The following is a 16,468-nucleotide window of genomic DNA, read 5'->3' on the forward strand; positions in this document are numbered from 1 at the left end:
AACATTTCACACCTGATTTTAGTGCAAACTTCTACCTCAAATGTTTGTCCTACTGTTCTTAGCTATGCCCTCAGCCATGGAAAGGTTCAACTGCTTCACAACCAGTTCAGACATTCCCCCTCTCTGCCTTCCCACCTCTAGCTGGTGTGCCTGTAGAGAAGACCTGCAGCATAATGAAAATACAGAAATGATCTCAAATGAATGGAATGTAATAGGAAAACACAGAGCATCAAGAACAGTTCTGGTAGGCACATTTCCTCCTGCTCCTTCTAGTGGGAATCTCCTTTTAGAAGCTGCTGAGTCTCCTCTGGTGAACAAGCATTAACATGACAGAATGGGAACCTGAGGCTGGTACTGTGAAATGCACAGCTCTTTGCAGGCAGTGCTGTGCCCTCAGCACTACAGACAGAGAGGAACAAAACCTTGCAGCAACCCAAAGCTGTGGGGTTGAGCTTGGTAGCAGTGGTCTGACATGCTTCACACAGCTCTTGTTACCTGGGACAGAGCCAGCAATGCAGTCAGATCTCCTGCTTTACAATCATAGAATCACAGAATCGTTTTGGCTGGAAAAGACCTTTAAGATCAAGTCCAAATGTCAGCCTAACACTACCAGGTCTGCTGCTAAACCATCTCCTTCAGCACATCTCTGCACCTTTTAAATCCTTCCAGGGATGATGATTCAACCTGAGCAGCCAGTTCCAAGGCTTGACAACCCTCCAGAGAAGAGGTTTTTCTCCTGTCCAACCTAAACCTCTCATAGCACAACCTGAGGTCATTTCCCCTTGCCCTGTCACTTGCTGCTTGGGAGAACAAACCAAAACCCACGCTGTTCCAACCTCCTTTCAGGGAGCTGTAGAGAGTGAGAAGGTCTCCTCTCAGCCTCTTTTTGTCCAGTTCCCTCAGCTGCTCCTCAGAGGACTTGCTCTTTTAGACCCTTCACCAGCTTTGTTGCCCTTCTTTGGACCTGCTCCAGCATCTGCAATCATGTCTGGTAGAGACCATGCACCCATCCCACTCATGCCAGTCCCACAGTCCTCTAGACACCAGTCCAGCACCACCCAGGATCTGGTTCTTTAGGATCACCTCCTGTAGATTCCATGGTATCTCATGCATATGCCAGCCCTATCAGCTCAGCATGCCCCCAGCGTGGCCCACCAGTGCCTGGCCAGATCCCAGCTCCTCAGCGGGCTGGCAATCTAGAAAGGATGAGTGCACACCAGAGGAGGAAGGACAGTTATTTGTGGAGGTATGAAAGAGGAGTCAGGAGGGACAGAAAAGAAGTGCTGGAGCTGTACTCACTATGATGAGCAGGTCTGCATGTGTCCCTGTGAAGACAGGGATGTCCATAGGCACTCGTACAGAGTAGGGCTTGTTCAGGCGGACCCCAAAGTTGCGCTCCCCACTGAGAAGCAGGAGGATAAAGACCCCAATGTGCATCAAGCCCACTCGTGCTGCAGGGAAAAAAAAAAAAAAAAACAGCCAAAACCAAACAAACCATATGTGAGAGGGAGGCCAGTGGAATCCTGAAGTCAGAAGAGCAGTGAGGACAGAGGAGAAACGCTATGGGACTGAAAGAAAAAAGCACAAAGCAGCTCATTCTGATAAGAGACACCCAACACAGAGCTCCCTCCAGTGTCCCCCACAAGCACACCCATGGGCCAGGACAGTGTTAAAGTCTTGGACAGATCATGGCTCTCTTCATTATGTTCTTGTTGTGAACTCCTTACTGTAGCAGGGAAGATCTTACTCTCTCTGCTCCCCAGTGATGGAGCTAGGCCTGATTCACACCCAAGGCTCATTTCATGGGATCAGGGACACACTTTTTGACATAAGGACTCCAAATGAGCTAACAGATGCTAAGGGCCTCCCTCCTCTGCGTTGTGATACCAACCCTGTCCTGCTTCCAATCCATTACAAACATGAACACCCAGCTAACTGAATCACTCTACTCTATGCCTGCAGAAGGCCAGGAACCAGGACTCAAGATGCTACCACATCTCAGTGCTAGGGAGGAAGCCTTTTTAAACCATTCCAGCTCAAGTGCACAGATCATCCCAGATACTGAAACAGCCAACTTACACTGGTCTGCTCTGGCATCATTGAGAAAATACAAGATGGGGACAAGGATGTCCAGAACATCGCTGCTCTTCAGCACAAAGAAGAGGAATTTCTGGAAGAAAGGGGAGGATTTCAGACAATCAGAAGCATATTTGGTTTCCTGCACCATCCTGGAGGACTCAGGCCAGGCAGCCTCCAGCTAATTAGTCTCTGAAGAATGTTATAAGGCTGGTGTGTGGAGCAGCTCTTCAACTCCAGTGTTATTTGTAGTTATTTCAATACCTGCTCCTGCATTTGCCCCAAGCTCTGACCCTCAGAAGCTGCCACCTCTCTTACAAGCTCTCTCTGGAGCCAGACCACTTCCTCAACCCACCCCACAGGGCTTGTGCTGCTGACCAGCATACAACAGAATCACTGTTATCTGCTCACAGCTCTTCACTAGGGCTTGGGCCAGCCAGAGCCACACAAGACTCTGGGCAACATGGCAAGGTGGGGTAAAGCTCAGCAAGAAGCAGATCCACACCTTGTTGAAGTCACAGAGTTTCCAGAAGAGGACAAGGAGTTCCTGATGGAATTGGATCTTCTTGGCAGAGTTTGGCAGGTAGGTCTGGACCAGCGGGTTTGATAACAAGCGGGCCACTCCCTTCAGGATGAACTGGAAATCCTGCCAAGAGACCAGGAAAGAGACTGTGGTGGGCCCAGGGCTCATGCAGTCAGCACAAAATCAGACAGGAAATGGTTCAGGACAGAAGCACGTTACCTCCTCTCGGTGTATTCTTGAGAGGTAATTCACAAACAGATTGTCTGGTCCAGGAGGCTGCCAAAGAAAACCAATGAAATGTTTACTGGCAACAAAGGTCACTCAGGAAGTCAAAGGGGCTGATGACTCCCACTTCAGCTTTCCTCTCTGAATGATCCAATTTTAAACACCAGAAAACAGAGCACCTCAGGCAAGAGTGAAATCAGGAGCTTTTCACTTCTGTGCTCCTGATTCAAGTCAGTAAGCAAACCCTAGTGGTTTGGTCATCTACAGCTGTTTAGTGACTTCCAGGAAACAAGCAGAACTGGACCAGAGATAGCAGCCTGCAAGGAAAGCAGTGGTCCTGAGCCCTACAGGTCATAGAATCACAGAATTATTGAGGCTGGAAAAGATCTCTGAGATCATCAAGTCCAGCCTATGACCTAACACCACAACATCAGCTAAACCATGCCACCAAATGCCACATTCAATCTTTTCTTACAGACCTCCAGTGATGGTGACTTCACCACCTCCCTGGGCAGTCCATCCCAGTGCCTAATCAGCCTCTCTGTGAGGAATTGCTTCCTAATATCCAACCTAACCCTCCCCTGGCACAGCTTCATACCATGCCCTCTTGTCCTGTCACAAGTTGCCTGGGAGAAGAGCCTGACTCCTACCTGACTACAGCTTCCTGGAGCACCTCTCCTATGAGGACAGACTGAGAGAGTTGGGGCTGTTCAGTCTGGAGAAGAGAAGCTCTGAGGAGACTTTATTGTGGCCTTCCAGTATCTTAAGGGCACTACAAAAAAGCTGGGGAGGGACTTTTTAGGCTGTCAGGGAGTGATAAGACTAGGGGGAATGGAGTAAAACTAGAAGTGGGTAGGTTCAGATTGGCTGTTAGGAAGAAGTTTTACACCATGAGGGTGGTGAGACACTGGGACAGGTTGCCCAGGGAGGTGATAGAAGCCTCATCCCTGGAGGTTTTTAAGGCCAGGCTGGATGTGGCTGTGAGAAACCTGATCTAGTGTGAAGTGTCCCTGTCCATGGCAGGGGGGTTGGAACTGGCTGATCCTTGAGGTCCTTTCCAACCCTAACAATTCTATGATAAGGTTCCCCTAAGTCTCCTCTTCTCCAGGCTGAACAACCCCAGCTCCCTCAGCCACATTCAATGCAAGCTGGTGCAAGAGAACCACAGAGAGTTCAGGAGAGCAGCAAATACAGATCCCAGTGTCACTCACATCCACATCATCCATGGCTGTTCCAGTGGTGGTGCCATCCACAGTGGGACTTGAGCTGGTGGAGCTGTCATAGTCCAAAGTGACGATCAGCACCTGGGCTGCTTCCTCCACCAGCGGCTCGCGGTAGTCAGAGAAGAGCAGGTGGTTGTAAGGGATGCCATAGCCCACTGGGTCATAGGCACAGACCACGTTCAGGAGGGAGGTGAAGAGTGGCAGAGCATGTCTGGGGAGGAGAAAACATTGTCAGGAGGCAGAAACAGGAAGCACCAATTGTTGCCTTGGAGAGGGACAGGCATCTCCCTCTCCAAGAGTTTGGAGTAATAGAACCTTTCTGGTTGGAAAGGACCTTTAAGATCATTGACTCCAACCATCATCTAACTCAAGCCCTCAGCACCACACCTCTGCAGCTTTTAAACATCTCCAGGCATGAGGATTCAACCACCCCCCTGGGTAGCCTGTCCCACTGTTGGAGAACCCTTTCAGTGAAGAAGTTTCTTCTAATGTCCAACCCAAACCTCCCTTGGTGCATCTTGAGGCTGTTTCCTTTCATCCTAATCATTTATTACTTAGGAGTAGAGACCGACCCCAACCTGTCTCCAACCTCCTTTCAGAGGGCTGTAGAGAGCAAGAAGGTCTCCCCTCAGCCTCCTCTGCTCCAGCCTAAATGACCCCAGTTCCCTCAGCTGCTCTTCACCAGACCTGTTCTCCCAACCCCTCACCATCTTTGTTGCCCTTCTCTGGGCCCATCCAGCACCTCAATGTCTTTCTTGTAGTGATGGCCCCAAAGCTGAATGCAGTACTCAAGCCAACACTAAACACAATCATGTTTAACCCATGCCAGTGGCCCATGACTGAGCAGCCCAGAGAGAAGAGCTGACTCTGCAACTCTCAGCTGGTCTCCTGGAATACAGCTATGAGGGAACGGGAGGTGAAAAAGGCCAGGTGGCCTCCCAGAGGAATTCTGTGCAGCAATGTGAAAAAGAGGACAGGACCTCAAAGCTCTGCAGACTCTGCAAAGACACAGCTGTCTGCCTTCAGCCAGGCCCCTCCTCTCCAAGAGGAGCAATTGTCACCCGAGGAGCTCCAAGTCCCAGAAGAGACAATGTCACTAGAGGGCAGCATTCATCCGACACCACAAACCATCCACCGCAGGGCCGAGCCACCATCCCCAGCAGGGAACCGGCCCCGCAGCAGGAAACAGGATCTGGAGCTGAGGATAGGATCTGCCATTTCCCACAGGACACGGATCAGTCCTGCACCAAACTCAGTGAGCACCAGGCTCAGCCTCTCCTTTAGCTGCTGAGGAACAACTCTGACTAAGCAGAGATGCTAATGGAGCATATGCAAGACAGGGACAAAGGGAAAGGACAAGAGCCCCTAGATGTTACTACAGGTGACAAGTCCTTGATCCCTTACTACCAACACACTCCATGGAAGAGATTTGAAGGTATTTCTCCCCCTGGTACCCAGGCCCCCACTCCTCACCTGTTCTCTGTAGAGCAGAAGAACTGTACCCAGGGGTTGGTGTTGCTGCTGTCCGAGGATGGAGGCAGATACATGGCCTCAGAGAAACAGGTCAGCAGCAGCTTCAGCAGCTCTGTCCTGAAAGGTGGAAAGAAGAAACTAAGCTCAGGAGCTATTCAGGAGTAGGAACTAGACACAGGAGGCACAATCACTACAAGAAGACCTGAGGAAGGCTCAGCCTCACCTAGAAAGTCCTCCCTGTATGGGGCTAAGCCCATTTCATCTCACAAGCAATACGGCTGGCACAAAGCTCAGCAGAACTGCTGCCTTATGAAAAACAAATACAGAGCAGAGCTCCCAGAAGTTTTCAACGCAGCAGTGTTCTGCCACCTCCTGTTGCAGACACTCCCATATCATACTTCAAAAAGCTATGCAAAAAGCCAACTGTTTGGTTGGGGTTTTTTTACCATGTTGCCAGTCCTGTTAGCTCAGAAAGGAGCAGGAAAAGAGCCCCTTGGGAACTACAAATAGCAGAGAAGGCAAGGAGAGCCCATCATCCCTGAGCCCAGTTTCTCTCCATTCTGCCTTTGCAGAGCCTCTTACCTATTCAAGTCATGGATGTAGTTAGGCTGTGGAGAATGGGCAAAGCCCACTCCTGCCTCCCAGATGTACTCACAGCTGTCAATGGAGTGGATATCTTCTGCTGTGTCCTGTGGGGAGGAAGAAGAGGTTGGAGCACGGAAGGCAGGAGGAAGAGTTGACAGTACTTGTGGCACTCAGGGCAGTTCAGCTTTCTCTTTAAACAACAGCAAAGAAAAGAGCAGGGAAGCATCCAAACACTCAGCCCCACCCAGGGAGCATCTCTGACAGAGGGCCTCTCATCTTCAGCTGGTACTGAGCACCATCCATGCAGAATGAGGCCCTTCCTCTAGCATGTTAAGGTGCAATGCTAGCCAGCTCCACCAGGAAGGGTCACCACTGCCAAAGGATCCAAAACACATTCTCTTCTCACTACAGGATGCACCACCAGCTCCTCTCCCTTCCTCCACATCTCATGAACCCCAGCCCAGGGCAGGGCTTTCTTCTGCAGGTGCAGAGCACCCCACGGGAGGTCAGTCTTGCTTGACACTCTGACCCCCTTTCAGAGCACATCAAGTTGAGTTTACCCACACAAGGGTGACTCGCAATGGCAGCATCCCAAGGGCAGGAGAAGCAGCAAATTAAGCCTCATTTAAAATAAAAGCAGATATGGCTGTGGCTTGTTTTTTTTGTTTTTTTTTTAGAGGGTAAAGCAAGAAGGTGACTGCAAAAACGTGATTTTTCCTACTGAGAAACCTCCCAGTCCCTTGGCAGCTGCTGGCAGGACTCCCAAACTCTTGCTTTGCAACCTGAGCAGATGAACCACAGCAGTTTGCCCTTCTTTCTCATGGCCAGGTAGAGTTGAAGCAGCTTTGCAGAGAGAAGAAGCCATTGAAAACCACCTGCTGACCCTCTGGGAGCAAGGGCCCAAATGACTGCATTTGCTTCAAGTGCATTTGGCACACTTTGGCTGTCTCTTTTCTGGGGTTTAATTAAGCAAATTCTGCTCCTTGTCTGTCTTTGCACTTGGGGAAAGCAGATGAGAGGACTGTTTCCAGCCACGCTGGGTTCCCACTGCATAACCTCTCCCCAAGAAGGCACTGATCTCAGGACAGCAGGGTTTGAGGGCAGCCAAGATGCACTTAGTCAGACAGCCAAGATGCACTTCCCCACCCCAACCATGACTCCCACAAAACCAGCATGCTGCCAGCAGCTACTGCTGACACAGAAGCAACTGCAGCTTTCTCCACACTCTGGGCTTTTCCTGCCTTGCTACTCACTTCCTACAAACAAGCCAGAGCTCACCTGCTGTCAAGTTTCTCTCCTCAAAACACCTTTTGCTGAGGCTGGAGTGCTCAAGACCTCCCTCCACAATCAAATCTTGAACATCTCCTGCCAGGAACAGGTTTCACAGCAAGGAATGCAGTTATATCCACAAAGCTGCTTCTATCATATGTGACTAAGCAGGAGCACCAAGAGGAGACAGCTTGTCACTAACCATCACTGCAGCAGTTCCCCAGGCTTGAACAAGCAGAGCTGATGTCTTCAAAGAGGTCAGCCTTGGAAACTATATGATAAAACACAGGTGCAGGCACTGTGCATGACACAGGCAGCCTTAGTTTCTAGCCAGAATTCAACTGACTTCAGTAGGAGGACAAACAGCAGAGTATGGCTGACTCCCGGGACTCTTTTGCCCATTTTCCTCCCAGCTCTTCCTCTTCACCCAACACTGCTCCAGCAGCTATCTACCACCATCTGCATGTCTGGGGCCACAGCTGTTCTGCCACGGGACTGAGGTGGCTCTACCCATCTCTCTGTTCTTAATCTGCAGTGAGACCCCATCACTGGCAGGGACAGAGAGAGAGAAGGAGGGAGATGGACCAAAATCTGTTATTAGCACAGCTGGTAGAAGATCCCTGCTTCAGGGAACTCCTCTGAAGACACTCACTATAAGGATCAGAACACATTTGTCCTTGCTGCAACGACACAAAGAGGGAGAGGAGGCAGAAAGACACAACAAAGACCATCCCCCATCCCTCATTCAAGTCACACACCTGCCATCAGGCAAACAGCTGCTTCCCATCCTGGATTGCACCAAAGTGCCAGTGGAAAGAACAAGGTGCTAAAGGTCTCTGCTCTGCTGGCAACCACAAAAGACCAACTGCTTGCCAGCAGTTGGTTGCCACTTTTTCCTTGGGGGTGAGCTGCACACCTTTCCAAAAGCTTGCCACTTTTTCCTTGGGGGTGAGCTGCACTACAGAGTAAACATCAGTCACTCTGTTTGAGACACATCCAGCTGCGTACAAACACCACACAGTGAGCTCCAAATGTTGACCAGCATTAGTTACTGTGGGTTCAAGCTCAACAATTCCATATTTTCCTGCCTGGAGGTTTGCAAGGCCCTGCTGGGGTTTTCCAGCCCCTCCCCACCACCACCAGGCCCCTCTTGGCTCACTCACCACCGTGCTCCTCCGGTGGCTCTGCACAGTGAAGTCAGGGCAGAAGAGCAGATCTGCAACAGCAAGGAGCAGGGACTCAGCCAGAGGCCTGGCATTTTCATCATCCTCATCTCCCTGAAAATGAGAAATGTGGAAGAGAGTTGTCAGCCCAGGGTGAGCAAAGAGCACAGAGTGACACAGTCGTGGGACACAGCAAGAGAATCAGGGAATTGTTTTGGTGGGGAAAAGACCTTTAAGATCATTGAGTCCAACCATTCCTTAACTCTACCAAGGCTGGTGTTAAACCATGTCCCTGAGCACCACATCTCTGTGTCTTTTAAACATCTCCAGGGATGAGAGATTCAGCCTGGGTGGTTCCAGTGTTTGAGAACCCTTTCAGTGATGAAGTTTTTTCTAATATCCAACCTAAACATGCAGCTTGAGGCCATTTCTTCTCGTCCTAGAAGATACACTCCCCAAGACCATGCAGAGAAACAAGAAATTACAAAGGAAGAAGAGGGAGAAACACACAAAACCCAGCCAGGACAGGGAAGGAATTCCCCCAGGAAGGTGCTGATCAAACAGGAACAAGTTAATGACACCAAATTGGACAAAAGCCTCACCCCTGGAGGTTTTTAATGCCAGGTTAGATGTGGCTCTGATCTAGTGGCTCTCACTAGATCAACCTGATCATGTCCCTGCCATGGGCAGGGACACCTCTCACTAGTGAGAGGTGATCTAGTGATCTAGTGAGAGGTGTCCCTGCCCATGGCAGGGGGGTTGGAACTGGATGATCCTTGATGTCCCTTCCAACCCTAACAGTTCTATGACTCTACACTGGGGAAACAGAAGAGCAGCACTGGACCTTGCCATGTGGAGATGCCTGACTTACTGAAGACAAAAGGAAAGGGAATCTTTCACAAGGACTGTTTGACAGTCAAGAAGGAGAGTGATTTGGATGGTGCACAGAGACCACAATAGGAAGAAGCCAGCCAGCAGCCACAAGGTGTAAAACCTCTCAGAGCCCTGCATTGGCTGCCCAGAAATGGAGGTGACAGAACCAAAGAGGCTGCATGCACCATGCAAGGAGCTGCCTCAGCCTGCCAGGGCAGAGTGAACATGACAGCAGAGGGGATTTTGCCATCTCCAGCATTCAAAGCAATCACTGGAATCATGCATGGCTACTCTTCTGCAGCCGTTGCCAGGGGAAACCTTGCCAGATCCTGCCTGTCAAGGAGCATCCTTCCCACCACACTCCAGTGCTGGGAGGAAAGGCAGGGAGCAGGAATGGAAGGGGCTTATCTACCTCAGCCAGGCCTCTGTCAGCCTGCACACGACACACAGCTCCTCAATCACAGCTAACTGAGATAATGGCCTGTGTGGCTCTGGGTGACTGTCATCAAACAGCTCCTGGATGTAAGGACAGGCCCAGAGAGCAGGGATGGACCAGCACAGCAAAGCTGCTGCTACCTGAGCTCTCAGTGAGAGAGGAAATGACAGCCATTAGGGTACAAAGAGATTTCTTTTCCAAGGATGATCTTTGCTAACATTGCCTCAGCTGTCAAAAAAGTCCCTGCAGGCTCTTGGTGCCACCACCAAACCTGGTGGCACACAACAAACCTATAGATCTGTACACAATACAGACTGCCTTACAGGAGGACAGCACCAGGCTCCAGGAGCACTGCCATCCATCACTGTATCACGAAACAGGTGAAGGATAAAGGCACACACTAATGATCTGGGCATATCAGCATCTTCCCCTTCCACTTCCCATAGAGAAATCAGCCATCAGACAAAGCCTTTGCTCCCAGACTAGATGTGGCCTTCCCTTAAAACTCAGGGCTTTATTTGTCATCCCCTGCCAGGCAACTCAATCAGCCTTACAGCTGCTTCTGCACATGGTTAAGTGATGGAAGCATACTGAACCTCAACAGCTTCACTGACATTCAGGAGGCCCAGCAGCAGGAGGGCTCCCAAACCCAGCACATCTGCACTGGGTGATCCCACCACTCCAAGCCTCAGAAACTCTTTGTTCCAGGTGCTAAACAGGGTGGGAAAAGCCCTAACAGCAGCCTAGCTGAATCAGAACACTGAGCACCTTGTGTGTTCCTTCCCAAAACAAGTTCCTCTATTGTTAAGTCTCTCCAGAACTCCCTAGCCCCTGCAGGGATGAAAGGATGGAAAACCACCACCCTCCCAATCACACAGATCACATAACACAGCAGGGCTAGCAAAGCCTTCCTTTCCACCACCCAGAACTTGCCCTCCAAGTACCTCAGACGAAACAGATTAGAGGTGACAGCCAGAGACAGCACAAGGTGCAGGGTTTGTACTGTACCAACTGCTGCCAACCCTTCACAACCTTCCCAAAACCACTGCAGTACCCTGAAGGCTCAGGACAAGCCAGGCTTCAGCACAGCCACGCTGACCTGATTCAGAGAGTCATAGCAGAGTGCTCTGTGTGCACAGAACTGCAGCTGCTAAAGGAACAAGCAGGCAAATGTGTATTCCTGGCCTAACTCAACTGTGTTTGCCGTGCTGTTTGTGTTTGCAGGAGATCCTAAAGCACTTTCACTCTGTTCCTCTGAGACACAGAAGAGGACTACTGTGCCTGCTCTCCAGACAGAGAAATGTAGGGAGGTTCAGAGACTCCCCTGAGGTTATACACATCACTGACAGAGCCAGAGTCAGTTAAGGGGCAAATTTTCAACCCACCACATTAACTCTTTAACCTTAATTCTTTAACCCTAACTCTTCAGCCACTCTTGCTCCGTTGTGGGCTTCACCCCCTGGTTAAAACTGTATCACTCAGCTCAGCAGCAGGGGATCAAGTTATGCTGCCAAGAGCTTCTGTGGCACCATTTGCTTTAAATGTGACATTGCAAGGTCAGTGGCAGTGACACCCTATTTCAGTTGGACTTGACTCTTGAATCAACATCAGGTACTGAAATAAGGCCAATTTGGTTTAAGAAAAGTCACACAGCTTTTACTATCACTCTCATGTTCACCTTGATTCACACTTCCAGGAGGACTGGAGAAGCCTTCCCTAACACACCAGTGCTCTCCTACAGCTACACACCCAAGTGAAATATTCAGATGATGCAGCAACAAAGCAGCTGAGGGGGAGGGGAAGAACAGCAAGGATCAAAGAAAGGAAACCAATTTAGAAGGTGTCACCTAATTGCTGACTGAACAAGAAATAACTGGAATAAAGTTGCCCCCCAAAGTACAGGAAGTATCCTCACTCCAGCCTCCCTCCCACCCTCCAAAAGAAGAACAAGTCTCAAGAGACAGACCCCTCCTCGGCCAGCCCCAGGGACAGTTGACCAGAAGAAACCTCTCCAGTCTGGGTCCTCAAAGATGTAAGGCAGGATACGAGTGAGGAGCCGGCAGCAGTTCAAGACGATTTGCCTCTCCTTCTCCGTGTGGCAGCCACTCTCTGCTCCCTGCACCAGCTTCTCCACAGCCTGCAGGAAACAAAACCAAGGCAGGTAGTGTTAGCAGGACACAAGTTAGCAAGAGCTGGGCAGAGCTGACCTGCTGGTGACACACTCAGATAGAGTTATGAGAAGTTCTTTGAGCTCATGTTCTCTGAGTTCAATGATAGAGGTGCTGCTGCTGTTTGAAACACTACAGTTAATGATTTTAACCAGACCTTCCTCAATTTCTACAGTCCCACTGCAAGACACTTCACATGCCAGGGCTAATCCATGCAGCACACGTGTTGTGCCATGTGAGACTGCCAGCTCCAGCATCAGGAGGCTCCTTCCAGCACTGCTCCATGACAGCACACACTGTACAGAGCAGATCAGATTAATCAGCTGCATGAAGTACAGCAGACACAGACAGAAGCAAGGCAGCAGCACTGTGCTGTGAGGTGTGAGGTGCTGGCAGGGGAAGCCTGCACAGACACACACAGTCTGACAGATCCTCGTGTGCTGTGGTGGTTACAGCAGGACCTTGCCTGACTCGGGAGGTGGAAGCTAAGAAGCTGCCTGTGACTATTAAGTGACCCTATGAAGAGGGCTACTGCTCTGGAAAGAACTTCTGGCCTGGGTCTTTGCAGCCCACTGCTGACACTGACACTGGAGACAGTCCCTGGGTTGTCGAGGACAGGATGTGTGTCTTGCCAGGCAGCTACCTCAGCCCTTCCTTCATAGAATAGTTTGGGTTGGAAGTGACCTTAAAGCTCATCTAGTTCCAACCCCCTGCCATAGGCAGTGACACCTTCCACTAGACCATGTTGCTCAAGGCCTCATCCAGTCTGGCCTTGAATACCTCCAGGAAGGAGGCACACACAACCTCCCTGGGCAACCTGTTCCAGTGCCTCACCACCCTCACTGCAAAGAATTTCTTCCTAATATCTAATATCTTTCAGGAGGTTCTACCCGCAGACAGAAAAGGGAAGCTCTTTCCCCCAGCAGCTGCACCCACTTGCTGTTAAACCCTGATCCCAAGGGGAAACAAAGGGGGAATGAAAGCCAAAGCATTTTCCAAGGATTCACGTTGCTGCTTTTAGTTCATGAGGTCATGTGCCCCTGCTCATTCCCCCAGCAGACTGTCTGGGTCACTGCCTCTGCCTGCCTGCGTCACTGCATTAATGGCCATTTAAACACTGCTGGCGCAGTCCCACTCCACACACTGCTCTGTGGCTGAGCTTAACCATTCTTTCAGGCACATTTGTGACTCTGCACACTCTGACTCTCCAGCCATGACTGAAAATAACATTTCAGCCATGCTGTCATGCTCTCAAGGGACATGCAGCGTTGCTTACTCCAGTGGCTTGCTGTGCTTGGCACAGGGCAGGGCCCTCAGCCTGGTAGCAGCACTGCAGGCTCCTCTGGCCCTGATAACCCAAGATCTACAGCTCCTGGACAAACAGCCCTGCCATCACCAGGTCTCCCAACACATCCTTCTTCAGTAGCCCATACTTTAGTCTTGGTTTTGGGGGAAAGAGGACACAAAGTTATGTGGTCAGTACAGGTCTCCTCAGCCCTTCTGGATTCTCAAGCTGCTGATTGCCAGAACCCAGGAGACAGCATCATGGAAGAACCATTCCATTTTTCCTCCTTTTTGTATTCTTTCTCAAGTATTCACTACAGTCATCTGTCTGAGGCATGATTCCCAGTCAGAGGTACCTTCAGTGTGATGCTGAAGGTCTCATTCTCATTTTGTAGAGCAGGAAAGAAAAACAGGATGGCAACAACCACTTAAAACTGGGGAAAAATGCCATTCCAAACGTTCCCAATACTACAAATTCAAGGCTGTTCTTTGCACAGCTCAAACCAGGAGCATTATTAACATCTGCACTTTCCCAGGCAGAACAAGCTTTAGGCTGCTGCTCATGAGCTTGACCATTTGCCAAACCTGGCAGGGTAGGAAATGTGAGTCAACGTCACTTGTGCTCCACACAAGGACATGGCAATACCAGAAGCACCATCAGGGATGTTCTGATGTCACAGCAGAAAGAACAGGAGCCTTAAGATCTCCCTCAAACTTCATCCAGGCTCTTGTACAGTGACAATCTTCACATCCCTCTGGGATCTCTCAGCCTGAAGCCAGATTCATGCATGGTAGGGAGCAATTAGATGCAGAAAGGAACTTGATCTACCAGCCTCAACACAAATATGCAGCTTTGATACAAAGCCTCCTAAGCAGGAAGCAGTTTATACAGCAGCAAGACCCAAAAGGGCAGAGTGAAACACAGAAAAGGGACAAGAGAAAAAAAAAAAAAAGCAACAAAAAAAAAACAGCTCTGAAGTTAGCAAATAGCAGCTGTGGTCTGTGTTAAACCAACAGAGGAATGACTGAGATTTCCCATCAGGAACAAAGAGGGACAAGCAAGGACATCATGTGGTATAAGGAAATCATATGGTACCTGCCACCCCTTGGTAGCCATTTGGCTACTGATCCAGGGATACCCCCTGCTAGCACAGCACCAAGGAACAGACAGCCCCAGCCTCACCTTATAGCACAGAGTGGCCAAGTTTGAAGGTGATTCTTCCCTCACCGCTCGGATCTCCGCAGCTGGTACCAGGGCAAAGACATCCTGCACTGAGGTGGCTGTGTCTGCCCAGAACTGGTCCCAAAAGGCATCATCTGTTGCCTCCACAGGCTGTGGAGAGACAAACGTGGTTACAGATGCAGAACTATCATTCCATGAGGTCCAAACATCAGCAATTACACTTGGTGTGGGGATGGGAGGAGACACAGAAGAGGTTCAATAAAACTAGCACTGGTTTTGTACCTCAACCTCTTTGCTGCCAGGGCTTTGGCTGATCTGACCTCCCAAAGCATTCCCTCAGCAAGAGGGTGAGCAGCAAGGTATTTATGTGATCAACTGCATCAGACTGCAATTCCTCAAGTCTTTGATGGAATCCCAATATACATGAGACCTCCTGTTTGTCTGCAGCCCAGCATGTATGCTGCAATATCTTCACCAACACACATGGGCCAGGCTGCTCTGATGAGCTCTGTGTCTTTCAGAGCATCCCAAGTATGTCCTGAGCAGGTGCTGTGATTACTTCTGTTGTAACTAAGTTCTTGAGGAAGCAGTCAGAGGCACCTCACATCAGGACACACACAGACCCACAGATCTGAGAGACCCACCTTGAAGCACTTACAGATGCAACAGAATTGATCTTTCCAGATCAAATATTTATAGGGAACTGGATGCAGTGCATCTGGTTGCTGCCAAGGCTTTGTTCTTAAAAAGCACTAAGTGTGCAATTCAAAGAGGAAGATGGAAGGAGGAGGCTGATACACCAGAAAAAGCAATCCATTTCAGACCTATGGCCTGAGAGGCCCACCCTCTTCCTCACACCTGGGAACACATTCCTTCCCATTACCTTTTCTGACTCTGAAGGTACAGCCAACCTCCTCCTCTTTTACCATCACTGTTGCTCCCTTTTCACAGCAAGAGAACAATTATTCTCCTCCAGCCCACCCTGGAATCCCACTGCAAGAGATGCTGGCCATAAGGTCTGTCTGCCAGACTGCTGCTGGCTGCAGAGTCCCAGTGTGATCTCCTCCAGCTTCCTCCTGATGTGTGGCACCTACTTAGAAATCCAAACAACGATGACTACCTGGGTGTCAGGTCATACATGGCTGAACAAAGCAGAGTGGACCTTGCTTTGCCCTTTATGGCTTTGTAGAGCCAGAGAGCAGTGCTGGTCATTCAGGGTGAAGCAGACACACAGGGAAGCTGCAGTTGGAGAGCACCCTGATGAGGTGAAAATGCCAGCACTGTTTGCTTAACAAGAACACATCTCCATTACACAACATCTCAGACATCCAAAGCCTGGGAGCTCGGAATACCCAGCAAAGATAACTTTTCAGCCAGTCTAAAAGTGAGCACAGCTCTCCATATCTAAATGATAATCAGAGAATGGGTTGGAAGGGACCTTAAAGATCACCTAGTTCCAACCCCCACCACCACGGGCAGGGAGGGGTTATACTTGCCCACAGACAGGCATTGTCCAAACAAGGCTGGGAGTGCTCATCTAGCCCAGTGGCCCTGCCACAAGGGTGGGATAAATGCCTCTTTATTCTGAGAAGTATGAAAGAGAAATGGTTCCTCTTCCTTCTAGCCTGAAGAGGAAAATGGAAAGTTTTCCCAAGCAGTTCCCCCAGTTCCCCCATGCCAAGACATAGTGGCACATTTGGCAGAGCCACCTGAGCAGCCCTTGGCTTGGGGCAAGGGGAAGCCTCCTGCCTGTGATGTGCCCTCACTCCAGAGCAAACAGCAGCTCCTGCTAACTGCAATCAGTGCCATGGGCAGGTCTGACATGCCAGATGGGAAAGGGGCAAAAATCTGAACCTGTGTTTAACTTCAGCTGTTCCTGCCCACTCCCAGCTCTGCTGTAGGAGGCAGAAAACTTGCCCAGTTCTACGCTGCTGCTAAACAAAGCTAAACCATGACTCTGGGAGAACAGCTCACCAAGAAGTGCTGT

General features: G+C 50.0%; 1 protein-coding gene across 1 annotated transcript in view; it reads right to left on the reverse strand.

The window, feature by feature from the left end:
- The window catches only part of HID1 (HID1 domain containing), a 28,820-nt gene that overhangs the window by 6,053 nt on the left and 6,299 nt on the right, over positions 1-16,468 (reverse strand). The window contains exons 2-11 of the mRNA XM_054393888.1: positions 14,482-14,631; positions 11,813-11,983; positions 8,538-8,651; positions 6,103-6,209; positions 5,521-5,637; positions 4,036-4,258; positions 2,819-2,875; positions 2,582-2,722; positions 2,080-2,170; positions 1,300-1,451 (exon numbers count right to left, since the gene is read on the reverse strand). Of these exons, the coding sequence (XP_054249863.1) occupies positions 1,300-1,451; positions 2,080-2,170; positions 2,582-2,722; positions 2,819-2,875; positions 4,036-4,258; positions 5,521-5,637; positions 6,103-6,209; positions 8,538-8,651; positions 11,813-11,983; positions 14,482-14,631 (1,323 nt within the window). The remainder of the gene's footprint in view (positions 1-1,299; positions 1,452-2,079; positions 2,171-2,581; positions 2,723-2,818; positions 2,876-4,035; positions 4,259-5,520; positions 5,638-6,102; positions 6,210-8,537; positions 8,652-11,812; positions 11,984-14,481; positions 14,632-16,468) is intronic.

This window comes from Indicator indicator, chromosome 29 (genome assembly GCF_027791375.1).
Source record: "Indicator indicator isolate 239-I01 chromosome 29, UM_Iind_1.1, whole genome shotgun sequence".
NCBI classification, from domain to species: domain Eukaryota; kingdom Metazoa; phylum Chordata; class Aves; order Piciformes; family Indicatoridae; genus Indicator; species Indicator indicator.